The sequence below is a fragment of the Phalangium opilio genome, unplaced genomic scaffold (genome assembly GCF_054372755.1).
Source record: "Phalangium opilio isolate 3A_F unplaced genomic scaffold, DU_Popi_V2 ptg000209l_1, whole genome shotgun sequence".
NCBI lineage: Eukaryota > Metazoa > Arthropoda > Arachnida > Opiliones > Phalangiidae > Phalangium > Phalangium opilio.
Window position 1 is genome coordinate 14,741,260 of NW_028324217.1, and position 22,785 is coordinate 14,764,044.

At 35.0% G+C, this 22,785-nt stretch overlaps 2 protein-coding genes and 1 long non-coding RNA gene across 3 annotated transcripts; 2 read left to right on the forward strand and 1 right to left on the reverse strand.

The window, feature by feature from the left end:
• The first annotated feature begins 2,220 nt into the window (after positions 1 to 2,220).
• LOC149620788 (uncharacterized) lies at positions 2,221 to 3,488 on the forward strand. The gene is made up of 3 exons (XR_016375435.1): positions 2,221 to 2,283; positions 2,366 to 2,482; positions 2,555 to 3,488. It is a non-coding gene; the product is annotated as an uncharacterized LOC149620788 (long non-coding RNA).
• A 14,572-nt stretch (positions 3,489 to 18,060) lies between these two features.
• On the forward strand, positions 18,061 to 18,879 carry LOC149620789 (uncharacterized). The gene is made up of 3 exons (XM_089854898.1): positions 18,061 to 18,103; positions 18,170 to 18,403; positions 18,463 to 18,879. The coding sequence occupies exons 1-3, from the start codon at positions 18,066 to 18,068 to the stop codon at positions 18,617 to 18,619; spliced, it is 429 nt and encodes a 142-aa protein (XP_089711024.1). The 5' UTR covers positions 18,061 to 18,065; the 3' UTR covers positions 18,620 to 18,879.
• Positions 18,880 to 19,568: 689 nt separating this feature from the next.
• LOC149620790 (uncharacterized) lies at positions 19,569 to 22,265 on the reverse strand. Its single transcript, XM_089854607.1, has 8 exons — positions 21,700 to 22,265; positions 21,487 to 21,633; positions 21,287 to 21,386; positions 21,005 to 21,206; positions 20,401 to 20,950; positions 20,149 to 20,335; positions 19,818 to 20,090; positions 19,569 to 19,744 (listed from the first exon to the last, which is right to left on the reverse strand). The coding sequence occupies exons 1-8, from the start codon at positions 22,036 to 22,038 to the stop codon at positions 19,569 to 19,571; spliced, it is 1,974 nt and encodes a 657-aa protein (XP_089710733.1). The 5' UTR covers positions 22,039 to 22,265.
• Between the last annotated feature and the right edge of the window lie 520 nt (positions 22,266 to 22,785).

The window sequence follows — 22,785 nt, forward strand, 5'->3', positions numbered from 1 at the left end:
CTCAAGAATGTTTAATTGTTCTTTTTTAAAACGATGTAACGTTCAATAAGGCGAATAACTAACGAGGAAAACATTTTATATGAATTATATTTATTTTATGATTTAAGATAATCTTGTTTCTCAAATCAAAATTAATACGGAAAGAGTTCAAAAGCAGTCAATGTTTTTGTCTGTGTGTGTCCGTCCGATGTTACACTAGTGCGCTGCGTTATCAGTTATTTTCGTTTTGATGTGTAAAGAAATCCTACAGAACCTTAATATTCACTTTTTCCATTATATAAAGTGAATATGTGGAAATATTTTTCGTAATTACGATGCATTTAGTACTTTTGTAGCTTTAATGCTCTGTTTCATTTTGATATTCCAAGGATATTTTTTAATATTATTACTTGAAATGGCTGTTTATATATTACTTAAGCTACACTATATCTGTATATAGAATAATCCTTGGTTTAGTGATTTCATAAAGAAAGCTAAGGACTGCACTGTGTCGGGTAAATCAAGTAGTATCCGCAATAGGCTTAGTGATCCAAAGAGTAAATAATTGAGACCAGAGGTGAAGTAAACTTTGGGTTTTGATTTTCATGTCTGAAATGAAGGGACATTAACGGTTCAGAGTGAGCCGAAAGTTAAATACACTCTTATATAATCAGGTAAAGATTTTATAATAGAAGAAAAGATCATGGTGGCAATTAGATTAGTAAAAGGTCTAATGGTAAACGGGTAGTTACTGAGTTTTTATTCTCTTTATGGTGCGCATTGACTATCAGTGCGTCTAGCCACACTTTAGCTCTGGTGTCATTTAACGTTAACACTCATGATGTGAAACTAAGAATATAGTTGAGGTGAGACGAGACGATAGTGTTTACACTGCAAACCAGTTGTGAATGTAGCTATCAGAATATAGGATAGACAATAGGGCCTTTACGAACACATAAAGTTTATATATCTCCAAAATTTATACACTTCATTTCCTGTTCTTTTTCCCATTGACTGATTTCCATGTGTCCAAGATTTATCCTTATTGGATGTAAAATTTCGTCTGCTTTACTGTATATTCGCAATGCTTGGAATACAGCTTCAATAATTCATAAATTTTAACTTCAAATAGAGAAACAATTTTATGTCTAGGTAAATAACTTTGTAGTAGTAGACCTCTTGACTCGGAGAGGTAATATTTTGGTTTTCCCAACTTGTTTGTCATTTATTTTAAGAAAATACTTTTTAGATATATTGAAATTATTGTCCATTGCGTGCAATAAGTGCTAATTTTAATAATAAAGAAAAATACATCTTAGTTACATGGTAAATATTTTAATTGGACCCAGTTAGTAATTATTGAAACTTTCCTCCAAATTCATATAGCTTCATTTCAACCATTAATAATTTGGGTCCGATTAGTGAACATCGCAGTATTTTTTCGATTATACATTTTTTTAAATATTATTAGGTGCTCAATGAGAGGTATTCATCAAAATATGTTCTTCTTACATTAAAAATATTAATCTATGGGTCCGATAGGTGCTCATTGATATATAATACGCCAAAATACATCTTAGTAACCTGGAAATTATTTTCTTACTCCAAAAAATAGCTAGTTATATTCTAAACAGTGTATGTTTCATACAACATATGCTATGGGACTATATCCAAATTTCACGACAAAAAAAGAAAATTGTAATTAAATTGGGAACTTTTTTCCTTGGGTGCTCTGCGATTGAAACAGGATCATTGTCAGTAGCTCGAATGCAACCACGATAGAAGCGACTGTTAACATTACTGCCCAGATTGCAAAGGCCATTCGAATTTCTTTCCAGGTGATGGCGTGAATTTCATTTGCAGATCCTTGATCGTTCCCGCCGAAGTGTCTCTCAATTTTGCGACGCCAGGGAGTCTCTTGACTGGTTGCAACGAAAGAGCGCAGTCTAATGAAGATAATATAGTTAAATTTTTATATTGACAGGGTAATGATTTAAATTACAGCTCTAGAAAAGCAAACCTTCTGTTGATGAGCTTGAGGGCTTCTGGTGGCAGAGTGGGAAATGTGAAAAACACCCTCGGTTCGCATAAGTACTGAATCGAGCCAAGATGAAGCCGTTTTTTGTACTTTGGGCCTTCACGCTCAATAAAAAACATTATGCTTTCCAAATCAAAAAACCCTACACATGGCTCTGTGAGAAAATTGTAATTGAGTCTTCGTTTTACATTTTTATCAAGAAACTTGCAGAAAGTGATTATGTCATGGTTTTTCTGAAATAAACAAATGTTGCGGTAAATTCTGAGGTTAGAGGTCGAATTTTTCAAAAATACGGCTAGAGAAGCAGAGCGATGTTTTTGAAAAGCAAGACTTTTTTGCCTATTCTAGAAATAATCTTAATATAAGTGCTATATGGATCATTTATAATGTATTTGGCTATTGAGTGTTAAGCAGTATTTAAAGAAAATGAGACGTGAACGGAAGATAATATTGCGTTTACTAAAGGTTAAAATTGTAGTAAAATAACTTTTCGATATCATTATACAAATAAAATATTAGGTACCGATTCACAAATAGGGCTGCTTTGCGTTCCCATACGTGAAGGACCCCCCAAAACGTTTGGAACTTTCATGAAGTCCGCAAGAGTGTTGACATTTTCAACTTTTTGAGTTATGTAGTTGGCTCTCATGAAACTGGCTAACAAGTTGATGAGAATCACAGTTATTAAGAGAAAGAACCCCACGCTGATGCGAACTGCTATTGACTTCGGAATGTTGTGGCCTACGGGAATAAATTAATTTCACGTGCCACATTAGACCCAACGATCCTTAAAACTAGACGAATGTGAGCAATGGAGATATAGAATAGTGTGCGTAAGGCTCAAAAAGTCTAAGAATGAGAAAGGCAGTGAGACAGACTGGTTGTAACTTATTCCTGCAGTTACCTGTGATTGACCATATTATCGTTGTAACAATAATTTATTGACCTAGTGTAACAATAATTTATTGACCTAATGTAACAATTATTTATTGAACTAACTAAAAATGTATGTAAATAGTGTCCGACTAACGTTTTAGACGTTTTTTTAAAGTTTAGCATGTAACCAACCCTTTACATACGTCACTCGGAGAGGTTCTAATTTCGATGCATCTGTGTGTGGGTGTGTTTGCCTATCTGTCAGTCAGATGTTACAACCCAGGGGACCTCGTTCGCAGTTTGCAAATCGGAGAAAATGTGTTCTCAATTTCCGGACCACATTTACAGTTCCCAGAAATATAGAAAATTGTATTCCACTTACACTGGCTACTACTCCATTGTCGGTCTAACACCACCTTACTCTGGTTTTTTTTACATCCCACAAGGACACCTGTCTGTACCTTCTGGCTTCTACACACCATCATCATCCGGTCATTTGCCCATCCCACATGGACACCAGTCTGTACTTTCTGACTTCTAAACACCACCATCATCGGATCTTTACTCCATTCCACATGGACATCTGTCTGTACCTTCTGGCTTCCAAACACGACAGAGAGTATAGACGCCAGTATACGCTAGTTGTTGCCTGTATACGCCAGTTCACTGGCGTATAATAAAAAAACTGTCGTATAAAGTCGATCTGTTTGTAGGGGTTTCATTACTACCCCCCCTTTTTTCTCTTTCCCTCTAGGTAGTGCAGTGCCTGAAGGGGGGGGGCTGCGTTGAGCGGGTGGGGGGGTGCATAATCATTGTTATGCATAACCATTGTCTTCCCCCTATGGTGGCGGGAGATCTGTTTGATTTTTATGATTTGTCATGTGTGTATCGTCCTGAGGGGGGGGGGCTGAGAGGAATTGATAACGTCACGTGTCACGTGATGGTGATGGCAGGAATTTTGAATTTATTTTTAGTGTATTGGTACGATGTCACGTAATTTATTGATGTTGAACGCACTAAGTTTCCCTTAGCGCTAGTGGTATTATTTTGGTGTATCTTTAAGATATTGTGTACGTTTTGGGTATAATGTGTCGGTAATTCTATAGGTTCTGCAAGCTCTTTCAACACCTATCCTAACTGTAATGCTATACTGTATAGGATTTTGAGGTCTCCATGTATGCTTATGTTATACTAAAGAACTAGATTAGGTTTACGTAGTTTATTGAAAATTGAGCAGCGACTAAGTTCTACAGTAAGGGTGTATGTTTTGTATTGTTATTATTAGGTGTATCTTTAGGATATTGTGTACATTTATGTTATGATTTAATGGTAATTCTACGGATTCAGTAGGCTCTTTCTAAACACACCCTTCCCGTAATGTTGTTCTTTGTACGGTTTTAAGGTCTCTCCATGTAGGCTTATGTAATCCTAAAGAACTAGTTTTAATTGAGATATGTTTACATTGCAAAAGGGTACAAATTAAGTTACTACGCGGTACTACAGTAGGGTGTTATAGTTAGTAAACGAGATACATGGGCTAGAACAACAGTACATTTTAACAACATGAAAGAGGAATTACGACAGTTTTTACACATTTTAGTATTTGATAAGTAGTTAAAATGAAGCAGTACTGCTAAAACATCAGACCATAAGGATTACATTAGTTTTAATACGAATTTGAAGAATAAGTGCAATTACTGGAGTTAAAATGCAAAGTAGTACTAAAAAAAACATCATAAAATGCTGATCCTAACTAAAGTATACACGAATATAGCTTGACTGTTTCATATATTTTCTAATTAGCACACATTTTAAGGGATATTTTTACGAAAAAAGAATTACATATTACGTAACGCGCATCGGAGGAAACACATGATTTCTTACTAGCCTTGTAACCAACCTTTCTCTCCAGAATTCGGAATTGAAAGTGACTCTCTATAGTTTACAAAATACCCTTTTGGGATCACCCTCCAAACGTAGGTTATATGACATTAAGGGGGAGGAGGTCGAACTTGGTACATAACAAAAGTATTTATCCCCTATCTGTTTTTATTTATACGTAAACACATTCAAACGTGTCTAGATTTTTTGAGATAGGGGGAGGGGGGGCAGGGCCAATTGATTCCTTGTATTCTTATCAATGGAATTTATTTTTCTTTAAGTGGACCACCAACCAGGTGGTTTAGGGCCTTAAAAGGGGGCTTGGTCGAACCAATTGTATTGTTATCAATGGAATCTGAGTGATTTATGACTCACACAAACGTGTTAAGACATTCCATCGGCTTTTTATTCATACGTAATATTTATACGTAACATCGTTCAGACTGGTCTATGGCCAAAAAAAGGGGCAGAACTAGAACAAAAGAATTTATCCCCATCCGTTTTTATTTTTACTATAAAGACGTGTCTTAATGGGTTTAGGGGGGTCGTACCATTTGTATTGCTATGAATGGAATCTATTTTCGGATTTATTGCTTTGTTATTTGGTGACTCAATCTACCACGAAACATTTAATTGTTTCCAGGTGTTTGCCCTGAAGGCATTATCCTGACAAGTCTCAACGAGTTATGTTTTTGTAGCGTTAACAGAAAGACAATATATCATTAGACCGAAGCATTAACCTAAACGTACTATATTTATCAAAATTATCGGCAGCGTAATCAAAAATTTGTGGAAAACGTAAATCCGGTAATGTATTCGCAACGCATTTCGTGTTAGAAGTAAAAGACAATCGAAACGTTTTTGATCATTTAGGTTACAATTGACCGACACGAAAACGTTAATTTACATTACCTAAAAACCCATAGGAATGCATGGGGAAATGTATAGACCACCGACACGAAATCAGTCATCTAGATTACATTTTACCGAAACAAAATGCGTCATTTGAAAAACATTTCAAATTGTTAAAAACGTTGAGTTAAATTTTAGCTAAATTTATCAAAATTCACCAAAAAACCTTTTGATTTAGCAAAATTTCACCAATTATTTTCAATTTAAATAAAAATTTAACACCTATTAAGAATTTGTGATACATTCCCTATACGGTGTATACTCGAGCCATGGGGGTGGAGGTCAATAGATATCTTGAGGGCAAAATAAAATGATTGTAAAAATAACTCTCTCTGTCACGCTGAAGGGTCCGTTACCATTATGTACTGGAGGTTGCTACACTCTCCCATCCCCATTGTATGCCATGAATTGTTATGGAGTCAAGTACACCAAGGTTGACAAGAATACGTCAGATCTTGGAGATTAATCCCCAAAAACTACTTATTGTATTATTTATTTTATTGATCTTGGGAGTGCTGGAATTCCTTAATCTTCAGAACTTTGTCATAAAAATATGCTTACAGTCTAACAATGGAACAGTCAAGGACAATAGATATTTCGCAATAGCTACGTAACAAAATGTTGTATAAAAACCCCCTGACTCAATAGAGTAGAGCATCATTATTCGAGAAGACCTTAAACCTGCAACATGGAAAATCAAGAAGGTGGGAAAAGGAAGATTTAACTAACGAACGTAAAATTAACGGGAGATTCCACATCTCGAAAGAGTTGTTCTTAACAACTGGGTTTGTAAACGGTACGCTGGATCCCGAAGTTCGTCTATGCCGGAGACAATCTGTAAAAAGCTTTGCCATTTCCGCAAGTACATGGGAAAAGCTGGTTCCCCGTTTGCCCGTTTTAGCAGGTTGGACCGCTGCCCATGAAGCCAACAATTTTGAAATCGTGTTAAACGATAACCCCAATGAAAAGATAACGATTGTGGCATATCATAACACATGCCACATTAAAGACTTAATAAAGGAGGACTCTATTGTTTTGAATAGTATGGAAACAGCGGCATTGAACAGCGTTTCGGGAGCTGTAAAGGAGCATCTCATTAAGCTAAGTAACCATGAAATTGTGTTTACACACATGGCGGATATTATCATAGAATTTTATAACGCCATTTATGATAATTTATACGGGGATTACGAACAGTGTTGTTCTTGGTAGTACAAATGTACTTTTTTAGTACATTTTCAAATTTCGAGTACGAAAAATACATTTTGTATTTTTGGTAGGTTATTTAGTACTTTTTGGAATTTCTAGAATGGGAAGTATTTTTTAATTTTTTTGGGGGACGATTTTGCACTTTTTCGAATAACGACGAGGAAATTAATGTCTCAGTATTTAAAAATGAACCTTTTAAATACATGTAATCGTGCCGCTTTTTATTTTAGTATATAAAATAACTTAATTTATATTAAATAATATTATATAAAACAATTATAATAAAATAAATAATATTCCATAAATTAATATAAAAAATAATCTTATAATTATATTTAAGATATTTTGTATCTTAGATGGCGCGCTAAGCGTTTCGGAGGGGGTGAAAGTTAAAAGTACGTTTTCCCCCCCTAATTTCTGGAAAAGTACGTTTTAGAGTTGAGAAAAGTACATTTCCAAAATTGCTAAGAACAACACTGATTACGAACGCATACCGTGTTTGGATGGCCAACCCGAGAAATTCGATGCCGTGGTGGGGTATTTCACCAACTTTATAACGTCGTACCAGGTCGTGACGAAATTCAACAATGTTCTTCAAGAAGAAAATCTTGAAAATTATTTTTATAATTATAATTTATTTTCTGTAATTTCGGGTCAGATAACTTATTTAAAAACCCGTATGCATTTATTAACTCATTTTTAATTTATATCTACTTGCTAATTTGTTTTTTTTTGGTGTTTAAAATAAATTGAATTTAAATCCGAAAAAACTGGTCCATTTGTATATAACTAATACTAAACATATCTTTTTTCTTTTGCTATTTAAGCCTAAAAAACTTTGACGCTAAAAAATATAAGCTTAATTTAAATAAAGAGAGAAGTATATAAAGCGAAAACTAAATTTTTTTATTTTAAAAAAAATATTTACAAAAAATTTTTTTTACATTTTTATTTATTTTTTGGGGGTGCCGCCCCCCTCTCGTTCACGGGAACGAGAGGGTTTGCACGAGTGCACGAAAGCCTTCGAACAGTATATTGTCCCGTCCTTCGTACACCCTTGCGTGTTGTGCGGGGACTTCTAAAAACCGTACCCGGCGATACAGGTGCAGCTGTGACAGTTCCAGGATAACCCTGTGTGCGTGAGAGAGAGATACTTTAAAGGTATGATAAATTTCTTCCGTGTCTTCGAAGGGTTCTTTCCTAGATCGTGATTTTGTTATTTATTGACTTGGTGTACGTCTCTGTTTTATCTATGCTAAAGGGTATGTTTTTTGTGTGCCTACCTCTGATAAAGTTGCACTTAGGGAAATGTTTCAAATGTTCTTCGTAAGGATTATCGGTGGGTTTCCAGGTTAATAAAATGCAGTTGCATTCGAAGCGCTGGACTAGATCATCGGCATGTAACGAATAAAACCCCGCTCTGCTGTCTCTTCTTTAAAAGTTTTGAAATTTGGCCTCTTAAGGAATTAAATATGTTATATTTAAGTGTCTAGTCGCTACCGGGCTGATTAGAAATCACCTATTCCATAAACACGTTCAGGCATAAAATGATAAAGTTCTTTTAACTCTTGTAGAAGTCTAAAAAAGCGTTCCTTTAGTACCTAACTACTTAGCTGTAGGCAAAAATAGGGAATAAATTCGATAACAAGCATTTGTTATCATTGGAATTTACTTTGTGATTCATTGCCTTTTTTAATTGAATAGACCTACTTCTTGCCTACATAATCATAGTGTTATTCATGACCGTGAGAAACTATCTGGTCATAGGATAACTTAAGGTAGAGTTAAAAATAACTTTTTGAAAAGTGTACAATGTGAAGATATCAAAGGATATTTTCACAATTGAGAATCTCTAGAAACGCTTTACACACCCTGTTTTTTAATTGATTTATTACAAGCATTGTCCTTTATTTGCGGTGTTTATACCAAAATTCTATTTATAGGCCGCTCCTTTGTTGACAAATTTTTTGACGTAAAAAAAATCCATCGTTATTTTGTTATAAAATAGGTAAACTATTAACAGGCATGGGTCCGAAATGCATTGTGTGAAAACATCTGGTGACTGATAGGATCAGGTAATAAAGGCTATTGTTGAACGATTGAGGAATGTGGGCGTGTCTTTTAAGAAATTTCGTTAGCTTAAGGTAGCATTTTTTGGAAAATATACAATGGTTCTTATGACCTGTTAGAGAAATTCGGAACGTTATTATTTAACAGACATGAAGATGCCAAAGGATATTGTCACAATTGAGAATCTCTAGAAACTTTTTACACACCATGTTTTTCATTTATTACCCCAATAAAATTGTCCCTTATTTGCGGTGTTTATAACAAAATTCTATTTATAGGCCGCTCTTTTGTTGACAATTTATTTGACAAAAAGCAAATCCAACGTTCTTTAGTTATAAAATTGGTAAACTATTAACAGGCATGGGTCCGAAATGCCTTGAGTGCAAAACATCTGGTGACTGATAAGCAATAAAGGCTATTGTTAAATTATTGAGGAATGTGAGCGTTTTTATTATGAAATTTAGTATAAAAGGGGCTAAGGAAATGATCAAAATACGCAGTCGATCTTCAAACACCGAGAGATAAACATGGATCCTGAAACTCTTAGTACAACTTTGAACGAACTGAATATAAATAGACCCTGGCCGTTACGTTTAGTATACGAGTTTTATTTCTACCTATGCGCCTATCTGCGAATAGATCCGGTGTACGGATCTCAAACTCTACCACAGATTGTAGTACAAGATGACTTAAATGCTATTCGAGCTTGCCTCGACTTACTCGATTATATGAAAACAGTCGCTCGAGTACCAGAGGACTGTACCACCATAGAAGAATTGGAAAACTTAAGGAACCTAATTCCTAGTCCCTTAAGAAATTAATACACAGATCGTCTAGCGAAACGACAAGAAGAAATTGAGCTTGGTATGCAGGAAGCTCAAATTGCCGACTTCAACAGCTCGCTATATGACAAAGAGATAGCCGCATTTTTAGACGGAAAAGATCAAGAACCACACACAGAGGAGACACTATTGAACGATACCTTACCGAGGGAGCACGGATCTGAAGAGGCGCTTTCTGACGATGATATCGACGTACAATGGGGAGGAGGAGAAACGGACCAGCCCACACCTATTGAAAACGTACCTTCTTGCGAGATAATAGGACAAAGTGAGAAATTTTACGAACATTTTAACATGTATGGTCGGGAGGTAGTTCTTAGAGTTACTGTAGATCCCGTCGCTAGTGTATGTACCGTAACGGAATGCGTTCTTAGTAAGTACAGGCCTACAGACTACGTCCAAATTACTTTAAAGAGTGAGGCAAATATTTGCAGATCCGAACTAGAATTATCTTTTAGAAGAGCAGATCAAGTCGACCCTAATATTCTCTTTGACCAGCTTAGTGTTATGCTTTATGATGAGGAAAAGAAGCATTTTTCCTAGGTCCTGTTAAAATTATTTTTAGCATTGTACGAATGCCTGAGGGCCAAGGGCGCTCTGAAGGCCGAGGTATTAAACCTTTCAATCTATTCTGTAAAGATAGACGAGGTATTGTACGCATAGTCAATTCAGATAATCTCTGTCAAGCTAGAGCCCTTTGTGTGGCTATATCGCATCGAGCTTCCACAGACGATGCAACAGAAGCTCTAAAAACTCAATTCGAGGCTATATCTAGGGCAAGACCGGGGAATAAATCACAAAAAGAGGCTGCTTTAGACCTATGTCGTAAGGCAGACGTAAGGGTTAGTGAGTGTGGGACTGCCGAATTGTTTCAAAAGTTCAAAATTTATTTAAATAAATATTCGATTTTCGTCTACAAATTTGAAAATAGTGTTCCTATCTTGATTTTAGGTGAAAACGATCCCGATGATACTAGGCCCCGACTCTATTTACTAAAGGAAAATAACCATTATAATGTTATTACAAATTTAAAACCCCTTTTTAATCACGATCGATTCTGTGAAAAATGTCTTGTACCGTATTGGCGAATACAGTCCCATAAATGTAATGACTTTTGTTTCAGATGCATGAGACCCACTACCTGTCAAGGCCCCAAGATAGCTTGTGAGTCTTGTTTACGAAAGTTCTTAGGCGATGACTGCTATCAAAGCCACTTAGCATCTTCCAGCAGTAAAAAACCGCTATGTGAGCGTCTTTTTCATTGTAAAGACTGTTTAAATATTATTGATTTTTCTCGAAGAACCGAAATGCATAAGTGTGGTGAGATATTTTGTCAGGTCTGTAAGAAATATCAGCCCAGCAATCACTTATGTTATATCGGGGTTATCCAAGATAAACCTCTGGAAGTGCCCTCTGTTAAGAAACCTAAACTTAATCATCCAAACCTTATGTACATTTTCTTTGACGTAGAATGTATACAAACGAAAGTATGTCAAGAAAAGTTAGGAGCCTACGAACACCAGGCTATCCTATTAGTCAGCATAACCGTGTGTGAGCATTGTATAAATGAAACTTCTGTAAACTTTAGTTTTATTATATGTAGTCAGTTTGGTAAGCGTAAACAACGCTTTTCAGGCGGTAATCCTATTGCTTTATTTTTAGATTATTTAATGCAATTGCATGCCGTTAAGAACGTCATCATACTGTCACATTTTGGAAGTAATTGTGATAACCAACTACTTATTAGAGAAATAATTAATCGAGATGAGAAATTCGTTCCGTCTTTGAAAATTAACGGAACTAGAATTTTAGAAATGAAATTGTTTAACTTGTTATTTCTGGATTCTTATAATTTCATCCCTGTAGCTTTAGCAAAGTTTCCCGCTACTTTTGGTATACCCAACGCAGCCAAAGGGTATTTTCCACATTTTTTATTCAACGCAATAGAACATAGTTTTGATGTTAACAGACAGGATGAAACCAACTATGTTATAGAAACTAATCTCCCCCTATAGAAGCGTATGGTTGTCAATATTTTACAAGGAAAAATTTAGATGCCTTCTTAAAATGGCATAGCTCCGAAGATAGTAAAGGTAAAGGTTTCAACTTCTTGAAGGATCTCAATTATTATTGTGAGAACGATACGGTTTTACTATTCTTTGGATGTATAACATTTCGTACACTACTCTTTAAAGTAACGGGCGTAGATCCATTTAATTGCGGCGCAATTACTCTTCCCGGCGTTTGCTCTTACGTGTTTCGCAGGAATTATCTTAAACCTGATACTATAGGCATTATACCCGCTAATTATTATAGACTTAGCGAAAATCAGTCAATAGGAGCTATAGAATGGTTAGAGTGGACAGCGCACAAACGAAATACATCTATCCAATCATCCTTTAGAGGTAAGGAAATCAGAATTCAAAAACTCAAAGTAGATGGTTTTTGCGCAATCAATCAGGAAATATTCGAGTACTGGGGGTGTTTCTATCATGGGTGTAAAATACACTTTCCCTTAAACAGAAACAAGCCGTTGCACGGAGACCCTGCGCAAACTTTGAATTCTAGATATATTAGAAGCATGATCATGTTAGCCAAGTTAGAATCCCTCAACTATAAAGTACATGTCAAATGGGAGTGTGAATGGCAGAAGGAAAAAGTAAATAAACCAGAAATAAGAGTTTTTAAAATGTAATGATATTATGCCTAAAATAGTAAAAAGATTAGACCACCGTGATGCATTCTTCGGGGGGAGATATTGCGCGACAAAACTATATCATAAAACAACAGGATCGGAGCGTATTCATTACGTGGATTTCACAAGTTTATACCCTTTCATCAACAAAACCACCAAGATACCTATAGGACATCCTGAAATCATATTAGACAAATTTCCAGACATATTTTCGTTTGATGGTCTTCTTAAGTGTGACGTCTTACCGGCCCAAAACCTGATTCATCCCGTTTTGCCTGCTCGTATTAACGGGAAATTAACATTTCCGTTATGCTACACATGTTGTAAAACCCAGTTTCAAGGTGATTGTGAACATACTCCAGAACAAAGAGAATTGCGTGGCACATGGGTGGTCGACGAGTTACGCCATGCAGTAGAGAATGGTTACACAATCACACGAATGTACGAGGCTTGGTCATACAAAGTGACGCAATACGATCCCAGAACAAAACAGGGAGGACTGTTTAAAGATTATGTTAATACCTTTTTAGAGTATAAAACCCAAGCCAGTGGCTTCCCTGCAGATTGCCAGACTCAAGAAGATAGAGAGAACTACGTTAAAAGTTTCAAAGACGAAGAGGGTGTGGAACTGGATATCACTAAAGTAGAGAAAAATTAAGGTCTCAGATGCCTTAGCAAACTTATGCTCAACTCTTTTTGGGGTAAATTTGGCCAAAAAACCAGACACACCTCTACCGAATTAATCAAAGATGCCCACAAATTATATGGATTAATATTAAATCCTGATATAGAGGTTAAAAGTTTATTAACAATCAACGAAAGTACAGTACTTGTAAAATACGAACACATTCTAGAAAACGAGATTGTGCACAAACACACAAACGTAGTTATCGCTTGTTACACAACAGCTATGGCCCGATTACACTTACTAAAACATCTTGAAAAGGTCGGAGAGCTTTGTTTTTATTATGACACGGATAGTTTAGTGTACCTCTCGCCAGACGGCGCTCATTTGCTACCCACAGGCGATTATTTAGGGGAACTAAAAAATGAATAAGAATCCTATGGACAAGATGCGTATATTTGTGAATGGGGGAGTGCTGGACCCAAGAACTATTCTATGGACATTCTAGACCCCAAAACCGGCACTAAAACTAATATCATAAAAGTTAAAGGATTTTATTTAAACACCTCTACTGAAAATTATATAAATTTTGAAACAATGAAGAAACTACTGGGAGTAAACAACGACGGTGAACCTCTACTGAACTCGGTTCAAGTCCCTATTGGCCCACAAATCAGACGTCTTCCAGATCATACTCTGATCACTATCACTCAGACTAAAACATATCAGGTCGTAGTGGATAAAGTTAGAATAATATCTGACTATAAAACTGCCCCCTACGGTTATATTAAATAGAGTCATTGACTTTTTTAACATGAGTTACTTGTATATATTTTAGACACCTAGTATCAGTATTTTAATTAATATTTAAAGTATAATTTTTGGTAATATTTTTGTATTTCAACTATTAGCATGTAACAACATTTTAACGAATACGCAGCGATTTTAGTAATATTTTTGTATTTCAACTATTAGCATGTAACAACATTTTAACGAATACGCAGCGATTTTAGTAATATTTTTGTATTTCAACTATTAGCATGTAACAACATTTTAACGAATACGCAGCGATTTTAGTAATATTTTTGTATTTCAACTATTAGCATGTAACAACATTTTAACGAATACGCAGCGATTTTAGTAATATTTGTGCATTTAAGCGTATTTCAGTAATTTTGTCTGTAAAATTCTTATGGAAAACATTTTTTATCTATCGTATGAGAAGTTTAGTTTAATCGTATAAAACCTAGTATTTGTATTTATTCACAAAATCGTAACCATTATAATTTGTTAAGAGTACCAATGGTATATGTTTTTTTTTTTCAATATATATACTCATGAGCTTTTGTACTAAACTATGCCAAAATATACTTTGAAACTTTGAATCATCTTGTAATTAGTAACATAATACTGCTATATTTTCTTACGTGTTTATGCAAAATATATGCACTTAATAACCTCTCTTGTAGTAATATAATATTGCTAAATTTTCTATGAAGGAACATGTAAATATATGCGCTTAATAAGCTCGCATGTGGTAATATTGTTATATTGTCTATGATTGTAAATGTCTATGTGCTTAATCATCTTGTACTATGATTTTTTTTGAATTTGTATTAATTTTGCATTTTAGTCTATTAGTATAAAAAAATTAGTATTGCGTTTGTATTAATTTTCCATTTTAGTCTATTGTTTTGCTATCAAAGCCAGTGTTATGAAGATTTTTAGTTTAATAACGACCTAATTATGTTTATTCGCCAAATCGTATCAAAATCTATGTAAATCGTATTTTCTCATGTTTTTAGTAATATTTTGCATTTTTAACTCAAGTAATTGTACTTATTCTTCACATCGTATCAAAACTATTGTAATCCTTATGTTCTGAGTTTTTTTAGTAATATTTGTTAATTTTAACTAATTATAGCTTATTGATGTGCGACAAAATTATGTAAAAACTGCCGTATTTCTTCTTTTTTGATATTAAAATGTACTATTGTTCTAACTCAGTAACTTGATAACCAATACAGAACATAAGTACACCTAGAACATCACCGTAGTTTAGTTTTCAATAAACGACGTAAACATTATCTCAATTAAAACTGGTTCTTTAGTATGACATAAGCATACATGGAGACCTCACAATCCTATACAGTATAGCATTACAGTTACACACAGAATAAAAATGCTGTAAAATAAACACTATGGTAATGGCAAAAGCGTATGCCATCACGATGATGTTAATTTAATTGCACATCCTCCCTGTTTTTAATACCGTCAACAATACTGTTTTTCTAAACAGTGGAACTAACATATTTAAGTATTAATTGTTCGTGTATTCAGGGGCGTTCGTAGTTTTTAAAATAACCGCTTCAGAGGTTGTTTCAAAGACAGTCTTAACCGTTGATTATATTGTAGGGGTCAATGAAAAAACCAGCACTATATGCTGTTTTACTACCAATAAATCACAGTTACATAAAATTTCTGCTGCTGTAAAACTAAGAGCAAAATATGTGGTTTTAAACTCACTAAGCACTCTGGATTAAAACGTGGATTGCTGTGAAAATAAAAACACATCATGCTGTTTCAAACCGTTTATAGTACACTAAAAAAATAGGGTTGCTGTAAAAATAACAGCTCTTAGAACAGTTTTAAATCCCGGAGCTTATTTTGATAAAGACTCTCTTTGCTGTTAAACTAAAAGCACTCAAACCTTTATTAAAAACATTAAGCTCTGTTGGTTAAGATGCAACTTGTCATTTATACAAGAGGACTAGCTGTTTTTAACAGACTGTCCATTAGGGTAGATTTATACTGGTTGCTGTTATAAACTCTAAGAAAATGCGGTGTGCTTTAACACCTTTAAAAGTAGTTTATATGGGTCCAAATTTGACACCATTACAAGTGTTCATTTACACCCCAGAAAGGGTTTAATAACACTTATTTGAGCAATTAGTGTCAAAGATAAGAATAAAATGGTGCTACAGAGTTTCAGTTTAACACCATTTTAACTCTTATATCGAAATAAAAGTTAATTTTTACTCCCTTATGAGTGTTGTGAAATTCCTTAAAGGGTACAGCATAACACCTTTCCGAGTTTAAATAACACTTTCTGAGTGTCGCATGACACCTTCCCGAGTGGTTGATTTATCAGCAAATAGCGCTATATGCTTAGCAAGGTTCAACCTTGAGAGAACATAAGAGGACAGTTCTAACAAACAAGGGTAGTTCTCGCATTAATGTGAAACTACATAAAAAGTTGGCCACTTGTTCGACTTCAAATCCAGCTTGAAACTGCATGGTAAGTTGGTCATTTTCACCGACTTAATAACTTCTGAAAAAGGCAGAAAGTTATAAATTTGTATAAATGCATCGGGTATTAAATTGGTTTTGGAGGCCCTAATATCCCAGCAGTATATACACACGTATTCGTTAAATTTAATAATCTCTTTTCACGAAGAGTTTTTCGAGCACAAGAAACGCGTTTGACCTAATCTACTCTACCATATTTAAAGAAAAGAAAATCCCTGGAAGTGCGCGAACTTGGAACAGTTTGACACTAACGAGGTTTTTGAAGCGGAAATTTCTCTAACTGTATAACTAAAGTCGACGATTTAGAAGTTAGTGTACGGATTATTTTGAGGGGCTAACTTTGAAATTTGGGGGCGCTATAGCCCCATAAAAAGCCTAGCGACGCCACTCCAAGAGTGTCGCATAACGCTTTTAAGAGTGTCGCATAACGCTTTTAAGAATGTAGCCTAACACGTTTTGTACATTTTCGGTCAATTTTAGAAATAAGTAGGTTGAAATTTTAATGAAGAAGAGATTGCAAAGTTAAAAAAATTGGTTTTAAAATTAGCAATTCACTGACTTTCCAAAATATTTTTATTTTCATATGGGTTCTTTCATAATAAACACGGACCTTCTCCAAAAGGCTTAGCATGGTTAGGTAAGAATAGGTTATATTGCTTCAAGGTATAAATTAAAGCGTTTCAAGGTTTAAACTAAAGCGTTTCAAGGTTTAAAATAAAGTGCTTCAAGGTTTAAAGTAAAGTACTTAATGTTCAAATTATAGTATGCAAAACTTTAATTTACGGTGGATTATACAGTAAAATATAGGTTTAATTTATACTTAATAGTGTAACTATCTGTGTTTTTAATTATTCACGGCAGAATACTTTTTTCGGAAAACAGCAACGTTCTATTAATAATAACATATCCTGCACTTCCGTTTGAGAAATAAAAACTAGCTGTTTTTTCCACAGTCGTTAACATAAAAAAGCAATGTTTTGCTGTATATTTAAAATTAAGGTAATGTAATTTCGAAAAACAGCGACTACCTGTATATATTAAGGCTTGTTAGAGGTTTTTCTGGATAACAGCATTAAACAATCAAAAACATGGTGAAAACTATTGTTTCTTTGACATTAGTTTCTCAGTGTGTAGGATAGGTGTAGAAAGAGCTTGCAGAACCTATAGAATTACCGACACATTATACCCAAAACGTACACAATATCTTAAAGTCTACCTGCACACAAAAATTTAATTTTACCTAATGATAGATACAACATTAAAATACACGAAAATAATATTCCCTTCCCGAAAACACCCGCCAATTTTTAATTAATATTTTAAATTAGATCGAATTTTAGCAGACGACAGAATGCACGAAAACCGCGGGAATTTGTATCTAGCCACCCCCTAGCCGCGTGACGTAGTCGGAGACAAATACGGCGGATTTTTTGATAGAGACGACTCAGACGAGGCTGTAACCCACTGTTCTCTTGTTATAATTTGGGAATGTACGGCACATTTAAGTTTTATAACTTAATAGTTATGGCTAATAACGTTGAGCCTTATCAATTTGAACCGAAAACTGACTCATCCAGTGATGAAGAAATTATAAATAGGGATTCGGGCGAAGAATCTGATGAGAGTGCCATGGATATAGAAAATAGAATGACGAATGTCAGAACATGGTAATTGGATTTTCAATTTTAATTTAGTTTGAATGAACTCAGCCTTAATTAGTGTATATTTGGAAGGTGTACCTGTCAAAATTGTGTTGTTCTGGGAAGCCCTGAAGAATGTATCTGCTGCTGTGAACAAGTAGCAGTTAAAAGAAAATCCAATGAAGGTGGGCACCTCTGTGTAACACAACATGTGGGCTTTTCTTTGAACTGTCTTGAAGAAGAAGTTTTAAAGACGGCTTACAACGCGTATGTAAGAGCGGACATGAGAAGATTTGGCGTGAATGATAGGAACATGATTACTGCCGAGTACGATATTAGTTTTTATTGTTAAACTACCAGGTTAATTAGCTATTAATACGTTTTAGGAGACATCGTTACACAGCATACCGACAATTCGTCCGGTTTGTTTATCAACACTTGGGTAAACGCCAGAGGGTAATTATACCAGCTTGTGTTGTTAATAAGATAAGGGAAAGATTTCCTGCCCCAAACTTGATATACAAAGGATTTGTATATGTTTAAACCAAAAATTGAGTTTAAAATATTGTTAGTCTTAACTTTCTAAGTCAAAAGTAAAAGCTAAAATTTGTGATATTTAAAAACTAAAATACTAAATCTTATTTCTGATCTTCCAAGATAAACTAAAATATTGTTAAGTCTTAAAACTAAATTTGTGATACTACATTGTTAAGTCATAAAATTAAATTTGTGATACTACTAAATCAAATTATTGCTCAATAAAAGTTCCTAAAAGTTTTATGATTTGATGAATGAAATTAAAACATAGTTTTAGTATTTTTTTATTTAGTAATATGAAAAGTGCATTAACTGCACTCAAATAACACAATATTTTAAAAATTAAAAAATTCAGTGTCATCAGCCTTAATTTTGGAATCTAGAAACATGGTTTCTAATTAATTCAGCTTTAGGTGGTTGGATGTAAGTGTTTGACAAAGGAGGAGGCACAAGATTTGGTTGCATTTCTAGATTTAATCTTGCTTCTTCGTAAGATGGAAATTCACTTCTCCTTTCAAAAACTAATTCAATTAGTTGATCCACGTAATCTGTTAAAAATTATAATTAGAACTTTTTTTGACTGAAGGACAAATATTGTACCATATGTGGCCTCTTCTTTGACTGCAGATACAATACAGCGCCCTTTCTTCGCTTTGGGAAATTTGGTTTTGTAGCGCATTTCTCCATTGGCATTTTCTTTTTGACATCTGAAACTGTTCTCATTGTTGTGCAAAGCCGCCAGAGCTAACCTGAAAAACCCATATAAGGAAAGAAGTAGTACCATTTCAAACCAAATGATTGTTGTTAATTTAGACGTGAGATATACAGGGTGTTTCTGAAAGGTCTATCAGAAATTAAAAATGTTCTATGACATTTTGCCCAAAAGAACATCCCTTTTAATTTCTGATTGACCTTTCAGAAACACCCTGTATACATGAGTTTAAAATAAAGTCCATTACCTTGACTGCATGCCTTCATAAAAGAAGTGTCTATTTTTTGGAGCCATTGTTAGCAATTGCGAATGGTATCCTTCAAGGCTACTCGTTTGACCATCGCTGGATATCATTTTGATATCATTGCAAAGCCTAGTATTTTTTACAATTTTGGACACTTGAATGTGCGCCATTGTACCTAAATTTTAGTTATTACATTTTAATTTTATAAAATTGACGGTTCATCGTAATTTGATAAGGGTAAAGCTTACCCTCTCTAATCCATTTTTTCTTTTTCGTCCCTTTCACTCGCGTTTCTTGATTCATTGGTGGGTGAACGCAATTTTTGAAATATTCCAAATCATGGTCCGTGTGTTTATTTGATATGTGGTTAAGCAAGCTCAACCATTTGTCCTTTTTCTCTAGAGGTCTTCCTGGACTGCTACAAGCGCACCAATGAAGGTGATTTGTGAGACTTTGAGTCCATCTCTCAATTATTTGGCAATCATTGATCTTTGCAGCTTGGTTAAATTTCTTGGCAACGGCTTTAAAATGGTTAAATAAATACCATGGAATGATACTCATGTTTGAACTAAAACGTACCTTTAGAAATATGCCAAGCATCAAATTGATGAGCCACTTCAGGATAAGATTCCCTCAAGTATTTTCTGACTTGGATGTGACGATCAGTAATTAGGGTCTTTAGGTAAACTTCGTTACTGTCCAGTACCTTCATGCAACGCTTTAAACCCTCTAACTCCATGGCGGTGGAAGATGTAACTTCGTTACTCTACGTAATCAAGCCAATTCAATATGATAAAAATTATTATTTAAAAACCAAATGTGTTATTGTACCTGTACTAGCTGGAATGTTACTATTTCTCCAGTTTCTAAATCCATGAGGGTATAGGAGCCATATTTAGCACTATGGCCAGGACTGTCACAACGACCATCCCCTCCAAAAGTGTACCTTTCAGCCCTTGCTCTATAATAGCCAAGAAGAGCTTTTTCTTCTCTTTGCCAGCGAAGCATAATCGTAGGATGTAAGTAAAATTTCTGGATTTTGAAATAGGTCCGAGATGAAATAAATGGGATTTGGAGGAAGTTGAACATTCTTATGATGTTTGTTGAGTGACCACCAGAAAACAAGATTACTGCCGCTGAGATTAAATTTCCAAGTGGCATTTTTCCATGAGTTGGTTGGCTAAACCAAGTTCTCACATGTCGATTGACACACTCAATTTCTATGGCAACCATTGTACCCAAAACCTGTTTAATTTTAGCTACTGCTGAACTAGAACAAACTAAGCAGGTTGCAAAAAGGCTCATCATACAGCTCTCAAAAACTATAAACTTTCTTTCATTTTTCATGTCGTGACTGGGCAAATCTTCGTCAGATTCAGATCTGTAAAGTTTTAATTTGTTACTTCTATTCCGTTTAATTAAGAGAAAAAAATACCCTGAAATATCAATGGGATTATAAGATGGGTCCTCTTTTTCGTTATCTTGGAACTCTTCATTGCTGCTGTTGTCATCATCATCACCAGTAAAAAGGATTTCTTTTCGTAAACCCACTATAGGCTCGTTAGATGTGTAAAGGTTGCACTGTGTCTCAGCGTTACTAGTTTTCTTAATCTCAGTTATACTTTCAGTTTGTACAGCTTTAAAAGTAAATGACATTATCAGAATATTTTTAATTTAAACCAAAAAAAAACAGTTACTTCTGTCAGCTTAGATTTACCTTTCGTATTACTAGCAAATTTTGTCTGAGATAGTTTTGAACGATAATTTATTCTCGGGGTTTGACTACTTGCCGGTTTTGTTTTGGCTTCTACTTGTTTCTGTATGTATTTAAATGTAATATATAATATCTACACTTATACCTTAATCATGATTTTTTATGTCTAAATTATTAACTCTCATCATTTTACACCATAATACCTTATTTGAAGAAGGTATGCCACTAGTTGAGGGCATAATTATTTCGTCATTATCAGGTTCGCTGGAGTCAGCCTGCATTTCCTCGTTATTTATTTCCTGATCAAAAGTGCCTGAACCTGATTTAACTTTAATTAAGTCACTTACAACCTAGATGTAAAATAAAATATAATAGAAACCAAAAACGCATATTTCGAACTTCATAAATAGGCCTACCTCTCTTCTACGCCGCTTTAACGCAGCCACCCGTTTAGGTGCCAACTTTGGTTCATTGAACGAGAATATTGTTGGTACAGCATTGGGTTTTAATTTTGAATTTCGACTACCACTGTAACCAATTGAAGACAAAAATTCTTTTCTTACACTTAGTTCAAAACAATCCAGTTCAAAATGCAAATGACATACACGCGAAGCCTTTGTAGGCGTGAAGTTTTTCCTTTTAATTTTAGCTAGCCACTGCTTTAAAAGATCCTTATTATCCAAAGGAAAACGATAAAAACTATTACCGGGGTTTGCGCTTGAAGATTTACACGAATAAGCACAACAATAGACCATTTTGGAAACAAAATAAATTAATAACCGCTAGCGAAACTTAACACCTTCCTATGATCTACGCGTTATTATCCACGTCGCGCCGAAGCCCGAAACCCGTTTGTTTGTCGCCAACTACGTCACGGGCCCTGTTCGCTTGCGCATGCGCCGTTGGCTTTACGGAAACAAGAGACGGAGCTAGATGCTTTGCGTGAAAGTACCCTCCGGGAAAGGGGATAGTGCAGGTAGGCTTTAAAGATACACCAAAATAATACCACTAGCGCTAAGGGAAACTTAGTGCGTTCAACACCAATAAATTACGTGACGTCGTACCAATACACTAAAAATAAATTCAAAATTCCTGCCATCACCATCACGTGACACGTGACGTTATCAATTCCTCTCAGCCCCCCCCCTCAGGACGATACACACATGACAAATCATAAAAATCAAACAGATCTCCCGCCACCATAGGGGGAAGACAATGGTTATGCATAACAATGATTATGCACCCCCCCCGCTCAACGCAGCCCCCCTTCAGGCACTGCACTACCTAGAGGGAAAGAGAAAAAAAGGGGGGGGTAGTAATGAAACCCCTACAAACAGATCGACTTTATACGACAGTTTTTTTATTATACGCCAGTGAACTGGCGTATACAGGCAACAACTGGCGTATACTGGCGTCTATACTCTCTCACGACCATCATATGGTCTTTTGTCCATCCCACATGGACACCAGACTGTACTTACTGGATTCTACTCCATCATCAT

Bases quoted from the DNA above. Each gene is read 5' to 3' on its own strand.
- LOC149620789 (XM_089854898.1), top strand. From the start codon at position 18,066: ATGGATATAGAAAATAGAATGACGAATGTCAGAACATG. The intron at 18,104-18,169 runs GTAATTGGATTT...TATATTTGGAAG, and splicing joins ATGACGAATGTCAGAACATG to GTGTACCTGTCAAAATTGTG. The intron at 18,404-18,462 runs GTACGATATTAG...AATACGTTTTAG, and splicing joins AGGAACATGATTACTGCCGA to GAGACATCGTTACACAGCAT.
- LOC149620790 (XM_089854607.1), bottom strand. From the start codon at position 22,038: ATGGTCTATTGTTGTGCTTATTCGTGTAAATCTTCAAGCGCAAACCCC. The intron at 21,207-21,286 runs GTAAATCTAAGC...TTACTTTTAAAG, and splicing joins ATTTGCTAGTAATACGAAAG to CTGTACAAACTGAAAGTATA. The intron at 19,745-19,817 runs GTAAGCTTTACC...ACTAAAATTTAG, and splicing joins GAAAAAATGGATTAGAGAGG to GTACAATGGCGCACATTCAA.